At 38.7% G+C, this 14,305-nt stretch overlaps 6 protein-coding genes across 6 annotated transcripts; 5 read left to right on the forward strand and 1 right to left on the reverse strand.

Annotated features, from left to right (window-relative positions):
* Nucleotides 1–24: 24 nt before the first annotated feature.
* On the forward strand, nucleotides 25–2,163 carry GCD6 (translation initiation factor eIF2B catalytic subunit epsilon; the record flags this gene model as incomplete). The annotated part of the gene is made up of 1 exon (NM_001180519.3): nucleotides 25–2,163. One exon carries the CDS (start codon nucleotides 25–27, stop codon nucleotides 2,161–2,163), a length of 2,139 nt encoding a protein of 712 aa, NP_010497.3.
* Nucleotides 2,164–2,529: 366 nt separating this feature from the next.
* On the forward strand, nucleotides 2,530–4,209 carry TCP1 (chaperonin-containing T-complex alpha subunit TCP1; the record flags this gene model as incomplete). The annotated part of the gene is made up of 1 exon (NM_001180520.1): nucleotides 2,530–4,209. The coding sequence occupies one exon, from the start codon at nucleotides 2,530–2,532 to the stop codon at nucleotides 4,207–4,209; it is 1,680 nt and encodes a 559-aa protein (NP_010498.1).
* An 839-nt stretch (nucleotides 4,210–5,048) lies between these two features.
* Nucleotides 5,049–7,790, forward strand: UPC2 (Upc2p; the record flags this gene model as incomplete). The annotated part of the gene is made up of 1 exon (NM_001180521.1): nucleotides 5,049–7,790. One exon carries the CDS (start codon nucleotides 5,049–5,051, stop codon nucleotides 7,788–7,790), a length of 2,742 nt encoding a protein of 913 aa, NP_010499.1.
* Nucleotides 7,791–8,172: 382 nt separating this feature from the next.
* AHA1 (Aha1p) lies at nucleotides 8,173–9,225 on the forward strand (the record flags this gene model as incomplete). The annotated part of the gene is made up of 1 exon (NM_001180522.3): nucleotides 8,173–9,225. The coding sequence occupies one exon, from the start codon at nucleotides 8,173–8,175 to the stop codon at nucleotides 9,223–9,225; it is 1,053 nt and encodes a 350-aa protein (NP_010500.3).
* Nucleotides 9,226–9,386: 161 nt separating this feature from the next.
* Nucleotides 9,387–9,800, reverse strand: YDR215C (uncharacterized protein; the record flags this gene model as incomplete). Its single annotated transcript, NM_001348814.1, has 1 exon — nucleotides 9,387–9,800. The coding sequence occupies one exon, from the start codon at nucleotides 9,798–9,800 to the stop codon at nucleotides 9,387–9,389; it is 414 nt and encodes a 137-aa protein (NP_001335759.1).
* Nucleotides 9,801–10,332: 532 nt separating this feature from the next.
* On the forward strand, nucleotides 10,333–14,304 carry ADR1 (DNA-binding transcription factor ADR1; the record flags this gene model as incomplete). Its single annotated transcript, NM_001180524.3, has 1 exon — nucleotides 10,333–14,304. One exon carries the CDS (start codon nucleotides 10,333–10,335, stop codon nucleotides 14,302–14,304), a length of 3,972 nt encoding a protein of 1,323 aa, NP_010502.3.
* Between the last annotated feature and the right edge of the window lies 1 nt (nucleotide 14,305).

Here is a 14,305-nt window from a genome sequence, read left to right on the forward strand (position 1 = left end):
TAGAAACCACTCATAAGGCAAAAGATGGCTGGAAAAAAGGGACAAAAGAAAAGTGGACTAGGCAACCATGGAAAGAACTCTGATATGGATGTTGAAGATCGTCTCCAGGCCGTTGTCTTGACAGACTCTTATGAAACTAGGTTTATGCCACTGACAGCTGTCAAGCCAAGGTGTTTGCTGCCACTGGCTAACGTACCTCTCATTGAATACACCTTAGAATTTTTGGCTAAGGCTGGCGTACATGAAGTTTTCTTAATTTGCTCTTCTCATGCCAACCAAATTAATGACTATATTGAGAATTCTAAGTGGAACTTGCCTTGGTCTCCATTTAAAATTACCACCATTATGTCTCCAGAAGCTAGATGTACGGGTGATGTTATGAGAGATCTAGATAATAGAGGTATCATTACTGGAGATTTTATTTTAGTCAGTGGTGATGTATTGACTAACATCGATTTCAGCAAAATGCTAGAATTTCACAAAAAAATGCATTTGCAAGATAAAGATCACATCTCGACAATGTGTTTGAGCAAAGCGAGTACCTATCCAAAAACAAGAACTATTGAGCCTGCCGCATTTGTCTTAGACAAATCCACCAGTAGGTGTATTTATTACCAAGATTTACCATTACCAAGCTCTAGAGAGAAGACTTCCATTCAGATTGACCCAGAATTGTTGGATAATGTCGATGAATTTGTCATAAGGAATGACCTCATCGATTGTAGAATTGACATTTGTACATCTCATGTACCTTTGATATTTCAAGAAAATTTTGACTACCAATCATTAAGGACAGACTTTGTTAAAGGTGTCATTTCAAGCGATATATTGGGAAAGCATATATATGCCTATTTGACGGACGAATATGCTGTAAGAGTTGAAAGTTGGCAAACTTACGACACCATTTCTCAAGACTTTTTAGGTAGATGGTGTTATCCCTTGGTCTTAGACTCTAACATACAGGACGATCAAACGTATTCTTATGAATCAAGACATATATACAAGGAAAAAGACGTTGTTTTGGCCCAATCCTGTAAAATTGGTAAGTGCACTGCAATTGGATCAGGAACAAAAATCGGAGAGGGTACGAAAATTGAGAATTCCGTGATTGGAAGGAACTGCCAAATCGGTGAAAATATTAGAATCAAGAACAGTTTCATTTGGGATGACTGTATCATCGGAAATAACAGTATAATTGACCATTCATTAATTGCCTCTAATGCCACGTTAGGGAGTAATGTACGCCTAAATGATGGCTGTATAATTGGTTTCAACGTTAAAATTGATGATAATATGGATTTAGATAGAAACACAAAAATATCTGCCAGTCCATTAAAAAATGCCGGCTCAAGAATGTATGATAATGAAAGCAATGAGCAGTTTGACCAAGACCTTGATGATCAGACACTAGCCGTTTCTATTGTTGGAGATAAGGGTGTTGGTTATATTTACGAAAGCGAGGTGTCTGACGATGAAGATAGTTCTACAGAAGCCTGCAAAGAAATAAACACTTTGAGTAACCAATTAGATGAGTTATACTTAAGTGACGATTCAATTTCTTCCGCCACTAAAAAGACAAAGAAAAGAAGAACGATGTCTGTCAATAGTATATACACGGATAGAGAAGAAATTGATTCTGAATTTGAGGACGAAGATTTTGAGAAAGAAGGTATTGCCACCGTGGAGCGTGCTATGGAAAACAATCATGATCTTGACACAGCATTATTAGAATTGAACACCTTGAGAATGAGTATGAACGTGACATATCATGAGGTGAGAATAGCAACAATAACTGCATTATTGAGAAGAGTTTACCACTTTATTGCAACTCAAACATTAGGTCCCAAGGACGCTGTGGTGAAGGTTTTTAATCAGTGGGGACTGTTGTTCAAGAGACAAGCCTTTGATGAAGAAGAGTATATTGATTTGATGAACATCATAATGGAAAAAATTGTAGAACAGAGTTTTGACAAACCGGATTTGATTCTATTTAGTGCATTGGTTTCTCTATACGATAATGACATAATTGAGGAGGATGTCATTTATAAATGGTGGGATAATGTTTCTACTGACCCTCGCTATGATGAAGTCAAGAAATTAACTGTAAAGTGGGTTGAGTGGTTACAGAATGCTGACGAAGAATCTTCCTCAGAAGAGGAATAAAAGTCCACGCAGTACCCTGCATAATCATGTATTACCATAAAAAGGCTTTAATATGAGAAAAAGGTGAGCGCTATATAGATTTAGTAATTTACATGTTACAGAAGCAAAAAGCAAATATATATATATTTTTTATCATATTAGTTTTTATCCTCAGTAGTACTACTGAAATAATAATCTCAGATTTTTTTTTTTCACTTGCCGAGGGACCTTGTCCTAAGTGGCAAAGAACTGAAAAAAAAAAAAATTGAAATGCGGTGGTATCACATGAAGAGTAAATAACTTAAGCAAAAGAGAGGCCACTGAGAGAGTACAAGAAAGGGACAATAACAATAGACAGAAGACTTTTATATTTGTAATAACTTAGCGATGTCCCAATTATTCAATAACTCGCGCTCAGATACCCTTTTCCTAGGAGGTGAAAAAATAAGTGGTGATGATATTCGTAATCAGAATGTTTTGGCTACTATGGCTGTGGCTAACGTCGTCAAGTCATCTTTAGGCCCCGTTGGACTGGACAAAATGCTTGTTGATGACATTGGTGATTTTACCGTCACCAACGATGGTGCCACTATTTTGTCTTTGTTAGATGTTCAACATCCAGCTGGAAAAATTTTAGTAGAATTGGCTCAACAACAGGACAGAGAAATTGGTGACGGTACTACTAGTGTTGTTATTATTGCTTCTGAGTTGTTGAAAAGAGCTAATGAATTAGTCAAAAATAAGATTCATCCAACTACCATCATAACTGGTTTCAGGGTTGCATTAAGAGAGGCTATTCGTTTTATAAATGAAGTTCTTTCCACAAGTGTTGACACTTTAGGGAAAGAGACGTTAATTAATATAGCCAAGACTAGTATGTCCTCTAAGATCATTGGTGCTGACTCTGATTTTTTCAGCAATATGGTTGTAGATGCTCTTTTGGCTGTTAAGACGCAAAATTCCAAAGGAGAAATCAAGTATCCCGTAAAGGCTGTCAATGTGTTGAAAGCTCATGGTAAATCTGCCACTGAATCACTGTTGGTGCCAGGTTATGCTTTGAATTGTACAGTTGCTTCTCAAGCAATGCCTAAACGTATCGCCGGTGGCAATGTGAAAATCGCATGTTTGGATTTGAACTTGCAGAAAGCTCGTATGGCAATGGGTGTTCAAATCAACATTGATGATCCGGAACAATTGGAGCAAATCCGTAAACGTGAAGCTGGTATTGTTTTGGAAAGAGTGAAGAAGATCATTGATGCTGGTGCTCAAGTTGTGTTAACCACCAAAGGTATTGATGATTTATGCTTAAAGGAGTTCGTTGAAGCTAAGATAATGGGTGTAAGACGCTGTAAGAAGGAAGATTTGAGAAGAATTGCACGCGCTACAGGCGCCACTTTGGTTAGTTCTATGTCTAACTTAGAAGGTGAGGAAACTTTCGAAAGCAGTTATTTAGGTCTTTGTGATGAAGTAGTTCAAGCCAAATTTTCTGATGATGAGTGTATCTTAATTAAGGGTACTTCTAAACATTCATCTTCTTCGATCATTTTAAGAGGTGCCAACGATTATTCTTTAGATGAGATGGAACGTTCTTTGCACGATTCTCTTTCTGTTGTCAAAAGAACGCTTGAAAGTGGAAATGTTGTCCCCGGTGGAGGTTGCGTTGAAGCCGCATTGAATATCTATTTGGACAATTTTGCCACCACAGTTGGTTCTCGTGAACAGTTAGCTATTGCTGAGTTTGCAGCTGCATTATTAATCATTCCAAAAACTTTAGCTGTTAACGCTGCCAAGGATTCTAGTGAATTAGTTGCAAAATTAAGGTCCTACCATGCCGCTAGTCAAATGGCCAAGCCAGAGGACGTTAAGAGGAGAAGCTACAGAAATTACGGCCTAGATTTGATTAGAGGTAAAATTGTGGACGAGATTCACGCTGGTGTTCTTGAGCCAACCATAAGCAAAGTCAAATCCTTGAAATCAGCATTGGAGGCTTGTGTAGCAATTCTAAGAATTGATACAATGATTACAGTGGATCCAGAACCACCCAAAGAAGATCCGCACGATCATTGATTCTTTGCGTAATCCGAACGAGATTCTGTATCTGCATGTAAACTAATAAACCTATATAAAATTTAATTATATTTTTTTCAGCTAGTTCTATTTTTGAATTTGATCGCTAACTCTGGGCAGTTGATAAGCGCTTCCCAGCTTTTCACGTGCGAGGTGGACTAATACGTAATAACGCGTACCTATTAGGACTTCGTTGAGTTGTTTTTCTTGTCCAAATGCAGAAGCGGGTCCCTACAAACTATTGTGTTTGTTCGTAAACGAGCAGGAACCCTGTTAAAGGAAAAAAGCTTAACGCTAGCGTTACATTTTAGTAAGGCGGCAATAAAAAAGAATGCGGAGTGTATTCCATGAATTCAATTGCGCTTACTGCTAAGCCTGTTTCTAAACATGATCCCCAGGGTGAATATCTCCCATAGTGGCTGTGTTATTCTGTCTAAATGTGGCAGCTAAATAAGGTTTTTTCCAAGCTATTTTTTTCTCTAAACGAGCGCACCTTAGCGGGATCGCGTCAAATTTTCGCCCAACGAATATTATTCTATTGTCTTCAGTGAATGTGCTTGTCGAAATCTATATATGCGCCGCCCTGGCAGGATCAGCAAATACAAGTTACTTGGAAAGTCGCGGCATAGAAAGTAGACACTTCTTTTGTCAAAGATTGATATTGCTTTCAGGGTGCGATAGTGCTGACTGTTCCTCTAAACAGCGATTTTTTACATACATTAACTTTTTGAAGTTGTAGGAACTATCTTTTCTCATTTATCCAACACTAAAACAAAATTGAGCTTTCCAGAAATAGTGAATCAAAAAAAGTTAAGTACAAATATTTACAGTTCAGCAGTATGAGCGAAGTCGGTATACAGAATCACAAGAAAGCGGTGACAAAACCCAGAAGAAGAGAAAAAGTCATCGAGCTAATTGAAGTGGACGGCAAAAAGGTGAGTACGACTTCAACCGGTAAACGTAAATTCCATAACAAATCAAAGAATGGGTGCGATAACTGTAAAAGAAGAAGAGTTAAGTGTGATGAAGGGAAGCCAGCCTGTAGGAAGTGCACAAATATGAAGTTGGAATGTCAGTATACACCAATCCATTTAAGGAAAGGTAGAGGAGCAACAGTAGTGAAGTATGTCACGAGAAAGGCAGACGGTAGCGTGGAGTCTGATTCATCGGTAGATTTACCTCCTACGATCAAGAAGGAGCAGACACCGTTCAATGATATCCAATCAGCGGTAAAAGCTTCAGGCTCATCCAATGATTCCTTTCCATCAAGCGCCTCTACAACTAAGAGTGAGAGCGAGGAAAAGTCATCGGCCCCTATAGAGGACAAAAACAATATGACTCCTCTAAGTATGGGCCTCCAGGGTACCATCAATAAGAAAGATATGATGAATAACTTTTTCTCTCAAAATGGCACTATTGGTTTTGGTTCTCCTGAAAGATTGAATTCAGGTATCGATGGCTTACTATTACCGCCATTGCCTTCTGGAAATATGGGTGCGTTCCAACTTCAGCAACAGCAGCAAGTGCAGCAGCAATCTCAACCACAGACCCAAGCGCAGCAAGCAAGTGGAACTCCAAACGAGAGATATGGTTCATTCGATCTTGCGGGTAGTCCTGCATTGCAATCCACGGGAATGAGCTTATCAAATAGTCTAAGCGGGATGTTACTATGTAACAGGATTCCTTCCGGCCAAAACTACACTCAACAACAATTACAATATCAATTACACCAGCAGCTGCAATTGCAACAGCATCAGCAAGTTCAGCTGCAGCAGTATCAACAATTACGTCAGGAACAACACCAACAAGTTCAGCAACAACAACAGGAACAACTCCAGCAATACCAACAACATTTTTTGCAACAGCAGCAACAAGTACTGCTTCAGCAAGAGCAACAACCTAACGATGAGGAAGGTGGCGTTCAGGAAGAAAACAGCAAAAAGGTAAAGGAAGGGCCTTTACAATCACAAACAAGCGAAACTACTTTAAACAGCGATGCTGCTACATTACAAGCTGATGCATTATCTCAGTTAAGTAAGATGGGGCTAAGCCTAAAGTCGTTAAGTACCTTTCCAACAGCTGGTATTGGTGGTGTTTCCTATGACTTTCAGGAACTGTTAGGTATTAAGTTTCCAATAAATAACGGCAATTCAAGAGCTACTAAGGCCAGCAACGCAGAGGAAGCTTTGGCCAATATGCAAGAGCATCATGAACGTGCAGCTGCTTCTGTAAAGGAGAATGATGGTCAGCTCTCTGATACGAAGAGTCCAGCGCCATCGAATAACGCCCAAGGGGGAAGTGCTAGTATTATGGAACCTCAGGCGGCTGATGCGGTTTCGACAATGGCGCCTATATCAATGATTGAAAGAAACATGAACAGAAACAGCAACATTTCTCCATCAACGCCCTCTGCAGTGTTGAATGATAGGCAAGAGATGCAAGATTCTATAAGTTCTCTAGGAAATCTGACAAAAGCAGCCTTGGAGAACAACGAACCAACGATAAGTTTACAAACATCACAGACAGAGAATGAAGACGATGCATCGCGGCAAGACATGACCTCAAAAATTAATAACGAAGCTGACCGAAGTTCTGTTTCTGCTGGTACCAGTAACATCGCTAAGCTTTTAGATCTTTCTACCAAAGGCAATCTGAACCTGATAGACATGAAACTGTTTCATCATTATTGCACAAAGGTCTGGCCTACGATTACAGCGGCCAAAGTTTCTGGGCCTGAAATATGGAGGGACTACATACCGGAGTTAGCATTTGACTATCCATTTTTAATGCACGCTTTGTTGGCATTCAGTGCCACCCATCTTTCGAGGACTGAAACTGGACTGGAGCAATACGTTTCATCTCACCGCCTAGACGCTCTGAGATTATTAAGAGAAGCTGTTTTAGAAATATCTGAGAATAACACCGATGCGCTAGTTGCCAGCGCCCTGATACTAATCATGGACTCGTTAGCAAATGCTAGTGGTAACGGCACTGTAGGAAACCAAAGTTTGAATAGCATGTCACCAAGCGCTTGGATCTTTCATGTCAAAGGTGCTGCAACAATTTTAACCGCTGTGTGGCCTTTGAGTGAAAGATCTAAATTTCATAACATTATATCTGTTGATCTTAGCGATTTAGGCGATGTCATTAACCCTGATGTTGGAACAATTACTGAATTGGTATGTTTTGATGAAAGTATTGCCGATTTGTATCCTGTCGGCTTAGATTCGCCATATTTGATAACACTAGCTTATTTAGATAAATTGCACCGTGAAAAAAACCAGGGTGATTTTATTCTGCGGGTATTTACATTTCCAGCATTGCTAGACAAGACATTCCTGGCATTACTGATGACAGGTGATTTAGGTGCAATGAGAATTATGAGATCATATTATAAACTACTTCGAGGATTTGCCACAGAGGTCAAGGATAAAGTCTGGTTTCTCGAAGGAGTCACGCAGGTGCTGCCTCAAGATGTTGACGAATACAGTGGAGGTGGTGGTATGCATATGATGCTAGATTTCCTCGGTGGCGGATTACCATCGATGACAACAACAAATTTCTCTGATTTTTCGTTATGATAGAAAATTTAAAAGTGCAGAATATTCGAAATAGATTCCCAAAAAAAAAAAAAGGGATATTGTGTTACCCAGTTCACAATGGAATTTTCTAGAAGAAAAAACAAAGAAGCCTCGCAACAAACCAAGATGGATTCAAAATGCCTACTTACCGCATTGTATGTGGGAGAATGAACATATCTGTAATTGTATTATATAAAAGTAGTTAGTTTTTTTTTTTTTTTTTTTTTTTTTTTTTTTTTATGTGTAATGCAAATACAAAAAGAACTGCAGGCATTTTGAAAGTTCACTCGTATAGGAAACTTTGATAGAGAGGCAATTCCTTACTTTCGTTATTCCTTTCAGTCTTATTCTTAATCGTTTATAGTAGCAACAATATATCAATATGGTCGTGAATAACCCAAATAACTGGCACTGGGTCGATAAGAACTGCATCGGATGGGCCAAGGAGTATTTCAAACAGAAACTGGTTGGAGTGGAGGCCGGTTCGGTGAAGGATAAAAAGTATGCCAAAATCAAGTCTGTTTCGTCCATTGAAGGTGATTGTGAAGTTAATCAGCGTAAGGGGAAGGTTATATCTTTGTTTGATTTGAAAATCACGGTGTTAATAGAGGGACACGTGGACTCTAAGGACGGATCGGCATTGCCATTCGAGGGTAGCATTAACGTTCCTGAAGTTGCCTTCGATAGCGAGGCCTCAAGCTATCAATTTGACATATCTATATTTAAGGAGACTAGCGAATTGAGTGAAGCCAAGCCACTAATTAGATCCGAGTTATTGCCCAAGTTGAGACAAATTTTCCAACAATTTGGCAAGGATTTGCTGGCCACCCATGGTAATGACATTCAGGTGCCCGAATCTCAGGTGAAATCTAACTACACAAGAGGTAACCAAAAAAGTAGCTTTACCGAAATCAAGGACTCCGCTTCAAAGCCAAAAAAGAATGCACTTCCCTCTTCTACTTCAACTTCAGCACCAGTCTCCAGCACCAACAAAGTCCCCCAAAACGGAAGCGGCAATAGTACATCTATTTATTTAGAACCAACTTTTAATGTGCCTTCCTCCGAGCTCTACGAAACGTTCCTTGATAAGCAACGCATATTGGCCTGGACCAGATCAGCACAATTTTTCAACAGCGGACCGAAGCTGGAGACCAAAGAAAAATTCGAGCTCTTTGGCGGCAACGTGATCAGCGAGTTGGTTTCATGCGAAAAGGACAAGAAACTTGTTTTCCACTGGAAACTCAAGGATTGGTCTGCCCCTTTCAACTCTACTATCGAAATGACTTTCCATGAGTCGCAAGAATTCCATGAAACCAAATTACAGGTGAAGTGGACTGGCATACCCGTTGGCGAGGAAGATCGCGTGCGCGCTAATTTTGAAGAATACTACGTGCGTTCTATTAAATTGACATTCGGCTTTGGTGCCGTATTATAAGATATATTGTTCTCATGTTTCAATAAAAGTATGCGTAAATATTTACATACCACTATTGGCATAGATAGAATGCAATACATCATGTAGTTCTGTACGGCATCCGCGCGGCTCCGATCGCCCGTCCTACTTTTGCGGCCCGGCGCCGACGGCCTCCCCGGAATTTACCAACGAAGAGGAAAATAAACTGGAGTTATAACGCCATTGGCGGGAAACTCCGAAACCATAGCGCCGTGGTCTTTCCCCGGTTTTTTGGCGCCGGGTGTGCTTGCGTTGTGTGAACGGCGCCCTGGCAGCTGAGGGGGAAGGGAAACGCCGGAGGCGACGGCAAGGATGACCATGGCGTCAAGGAACATGCGGAACATGCTAGAATGATTGCCGAAAGGGCGGGCCCTAGTCAATGGCATCATGCGGGAACGTGCAGTAAAGCTCAATGTAACTTGATGCCTATCGGCGTTGTTCGAGCTAAGGACGATGTGATAGACTGAGGAAGGGTGAACGTCGATAGTTAGCCGTTGTGAACTAAATAAAAGTGATATTTTTTCGTTGTTCTTTTCTTGGTTTGGCGGTGTTTTCATTTGTTTTCATGTTTTACTTCGCCACAGGTTTTCAAAGAACAACGCCTTAAAAATAGGAAAACGTTTTCGCTACAGGTGTTGTTATTATTGTTGTTGTGCTGTTGTTTATTGTGCTATACTTGTGGTATTTATTCTGGACTTCCGATCGGAAATTTTCTTCCCTTGAAGACCTTTTGAAGACAACAGTTATATATCATTGATCTGAATTTCTCAGGCTATTTTCAAAATTCCATACCTCCTTATTCCAACATTTGCTCGACTACTATAGAAAAGCCTTATTCTTTTATCTTTGAAAGAAAGAAAAGGTGTCATAGCAAAAGTTTATTGTTACTCTGTTTTGATATACTCCCTCTTATTCGTTGGAAGTATAAGATTGATTTGCATAAATTAACCAATCATTTTGCTACTTTCCCGGTTCTCCCTTTATTATAAACACTTCAGAAAAATATTCTGCTACTATTCCTTACTTTACTATAAGAATTTTGTTTTCCAAAAAAAAAAAATATAAAAAAAATAATCATACTCTATTACTATGGCTAACGTAGAAAAACCAAACGATTGTTCAGGCTTTCCCGTTGTTGACTTGAATTCGTGCTTTTCTAACGGCTTCAATAATGAGAAACAAGAAATAGAAATGGAAACGGATGATTCACCGATTTTATTAATGTCATCATCAGCTTCCAGAGAAAACTCAAACACTTTCTCTGTGATACAGAGGACGCCAGATGGAAAGATCATTACCACAAATAATAATATGAACTCCAAGATTAACAAGCAACTGGACAAGTTGCCCGAAAATTTAAGGCTTAATGGTAGAACCCCCAGTGGGAAACTAAGGTCATTTGTTTGCGAGGTTTGTACGAGAGCGTTCGCAAGACAAGAGCACTTGAAAAGACATTACAGATCGCATACAAATGAAAAACCTTATCCCTGTGGCCTCTGCAACAGATGCTTTACTAGGAGGGACTTACTGATCAGGCATGCTCAAAAAATCCATAGTGGTAATTTAGGGGAAACGATTTCCCATACCAAGAAAGTGTCGAGAACTATAACTAAAGCTCGGAAAAATTCTGCATCCTCAGTCAAGTTTCAAACTCCAACCTATGGTACTCCAGATAATGGTAATTTTTTGAATCGCACTACTGCCAATACAAGAAGAAAAGCAAGCCCTGAAGCTAATGTTAAACGTAAGTACTTGAAAAAACTGACGCGCAGGGCTTCATTTAGCGCACAATCAGCATCCAGCTATGCTTTGCCCGACCAATCTTCGCTAGAACAACATCCAAAGGATCGTGTTAAATTTTCTACGCCTGAATTAGTTCCACTTGACTTGAAGAATCCTGAACTTGACTCTTCGTTTGACCTGAATATGAATCTAGATTTAAACCTAAATCTAGATTCCAATTTCAATATAGCATTAAACCGTTCTGATTCTTCTGGATCAACAATGAATTTGGATTATAAATTGCCCGAATCAGCAAATAACTACACATATTCTTCCGGCTCACCAACCCGCGCATATGTCGGCGCTAACACGAATTCTAAGAACGCTTCATTTAATGACGCAGACTTATTGTCGTCGTCGTACTGGATAAAAGCCTATAATGATCATTTGTTTTCAGTATCTGAAAGTGATGAAACTTCTCCAATGAACTCTGAATTAAACGACACTAAATTAATCGTCCCAGATTTTAAATCGACTATACATCATTTGAAGGATTCAAGGTCCTCCTCTTGGACTGTTGCTATAGATAATAATAGCAATAACAATAAGGTATCAGACAACCAACCTGATTTCGTCGATTTTCAAGAACTGCTGGATAATGATACTTTAGGTAATGATTTGTTAGAGACCACTGCCGTTTTAAAAGAATTTGAACTTTTACATGATGATAGCGTAAGTGCTACCGCCACGTCAAATGAGATTGACCTTTCCCATTTGAACCTATCAAACTCTCCAATTTCTCCTCATAAGTTAATTTATAAGAATAAAGAGGGGACCAATGACGATATGTTGATTTCTTTCGGACTCGATCATCCTTCCAATCGCGAAGATGATCTGGATAAGCTATGTAATATGACCAGAGATGTTCAAGCCATATTCAGTCAATATTTGAAAGGAGAAGAGTCTAAACGATCCCTGGAAGACTTTTTATCAACGTCAAACAGGAAAGAAAAGCCAGATAGCGGCAACTATACTTTTTATGGGTTAGATTGTTTAACGTTATCGAAAATATCAAGAGCTCTGCCGGCCTCCACTGTGAACAACAATCAGCCATCGCATTCCATAGAATCAAAGCTATTTAATGAACCAATGAGAAATATGTGCATTAAAGTGCTTAGATACTATGAAAAGTTCAGTCATGATAGTAGTGAGAGTGTCATGGACTCTAATCCAAACTTGCTGTCCAAAGAATTGTTAATGCCAGCTGTGAGTGAATTGAACGAATATTTAGATCTTTTCAAGAATAATTTCCTTCCCCATTTCCCTATTATTCACCCAAGCTTGCTTGATTTGGATTTGGATAGCTTGCAACGATATACTAATGAGGATGGGTATGATGACGCTGAAAACGCGCAGTTGTTTGATCGATTAAGTCAAGGGACAGATAAAGAATATGATTACGAGCACTATCAAATCTTGTCCATTTCGAAAATCGTTTGTTTACCCTTATTTATGGCCACATTTGGTTCTTTGCATAAGTTCGGTTACAAATCTCAAACAATAGAATTGTATGAGATGAGTAGAAGAATTCTACATTCTTTTTTGGAGACTAAAAGAAGGTGTCGCAGTACAACAGTAAATGACAGTTATCAGAACATTTGGTTGATGCAATCCCTAATATTGAGCTTCATGTTCGCTCTAGTTGCTGATTATTTGGAGAAAATTGACTCCTCTTTGATGAAAAGGCAATTGTCCGCATTATGTTCAACGATCAGATCAAACTGTTTACCGACAATTTCTGCAAATTCTGAGAAGAGTATCAATAATAACAATGAACCTTTAACATTTGGTTCTCCTCTTCAATACATCATTTTTGAGTCAAAAATTAGATGCACCTTAATGGCTTATGATTTTTGTCAGTTCTTGAAATGTTTCTTCCATATTAAATTCGATTTGTCTATAAAGGAAAAAGATGTTGAAACCATTTATATTCCCGACAATGAGTCAAAATGGGCCAGTGAATCGATAATATGTAATGGGCATGTTGTGCAAAAGCAAAATTTTTATGATTTTAGAAACTTTTATTACAGTTTCACGTATGGACACTTACACTCAATACCAGAATTTTTAGGGTCATCTATGATTTATTATGAATACGATTTAAGAAAAGGAACCAAATCACATGTGTTTTTGGATCGAATCGATACGAAAAGGCTAGAGAGGAGTCTTGACACTTCTTCCTATGGCAATGATAATATGGCAGCAACCAATAAAAATATTGCGATCTTAATTGATGACACCATAATTTTGAAAAATAATTTAATGTCAATGAGATTCATCAAACAGATTGATCGCTCGTTTACTGAGAAGGTTAGAAAAGGACAAATAGCAAAGATATATGATTCCTTTTTGAACTCTGTGAGGTTGAATTTTTTGAAGAATTATTCAGTTGAAGTATTGTGTGAATTTTTAGTAGCGTTGAACTTTTCAATCCGTAATATTTCGTCTTTATACGTAGAAGAAGAAAGTGATTGCTCCCAAAGAATGAATTCTCCAGAGCTGCCAAGGATCCACCTGAATAATCAAGCGCTTTCTGTCTTCAATTTACAAGGCTATTACTATTGCTTCATCCTAATTATCAAATTTTTATTGGATTTTGAAGCAACTCCAAATTTTAAGTTACTGAGAATTTTTATTGAGTTGAGAAGCCTTGCGAATTCTATTTTACTTCCCACACTTTCAAGATTGTATCCGCAAGAGTTTTCTGGATTTCCTGATGTTGTATTTACGCAACAATTTATAAATAAAGATAATGGTATGCTTGTCCCTGGTTTATCCGCAAATGAACACCATAATGGTGCAAGTGCAGCTGTTAAGACTAAGTTAGCCAAAAAGATCAATGTTGAAGGGCTTGCAATGTTTATTAATGAAATCCTAGTTAACTCTTTTAACGATACCTCTTTTTTGAATATGGAGGATCCTATTCGAAATGAATTTTCCTTTGATAATGGGGACAGGGCAGTGACAGACTTGCCTCGTTCAGCACATTTCCTATCGGATACCGGCCTAGAAGGTATTAACTTCAGCGGCTTAAATGATTCGCATCAAACTGTTTCTACTTTGAATCTTTTACGTTACGGGGAAAATCATTCATCAAAACATAAAAATGGTGGAAAGGGGCAAGGATTTGCCGAAAAGTACCAATTATCTCTGAAATATGTTACTATTGCCAAGTTATTTTTCACCAATGTTAAAGAAAACTACATTCATTGTCACATGTTAGATAAGATGGCAAGTGATTTCCACACTTTGGAAAATCATCTAAAGGGAAACAGTTGAC

The sequence above is a fragment of the Saccharomyces cerevisiae genome, chromosome IV (genome assembly GCF_000146045.2).
Source record: "Saccharomyces cerevisiae S288C chromosome IV, complete sequence".
In the NCBI taxonomy this organism is placed as follows: Eukaryota; Fungi; Ascomycota; class Saccharomycetes; order Saccharomycetales; family Saccharomycetaceae; genus Saccharomyces; species Saccharomyces cerevisiae.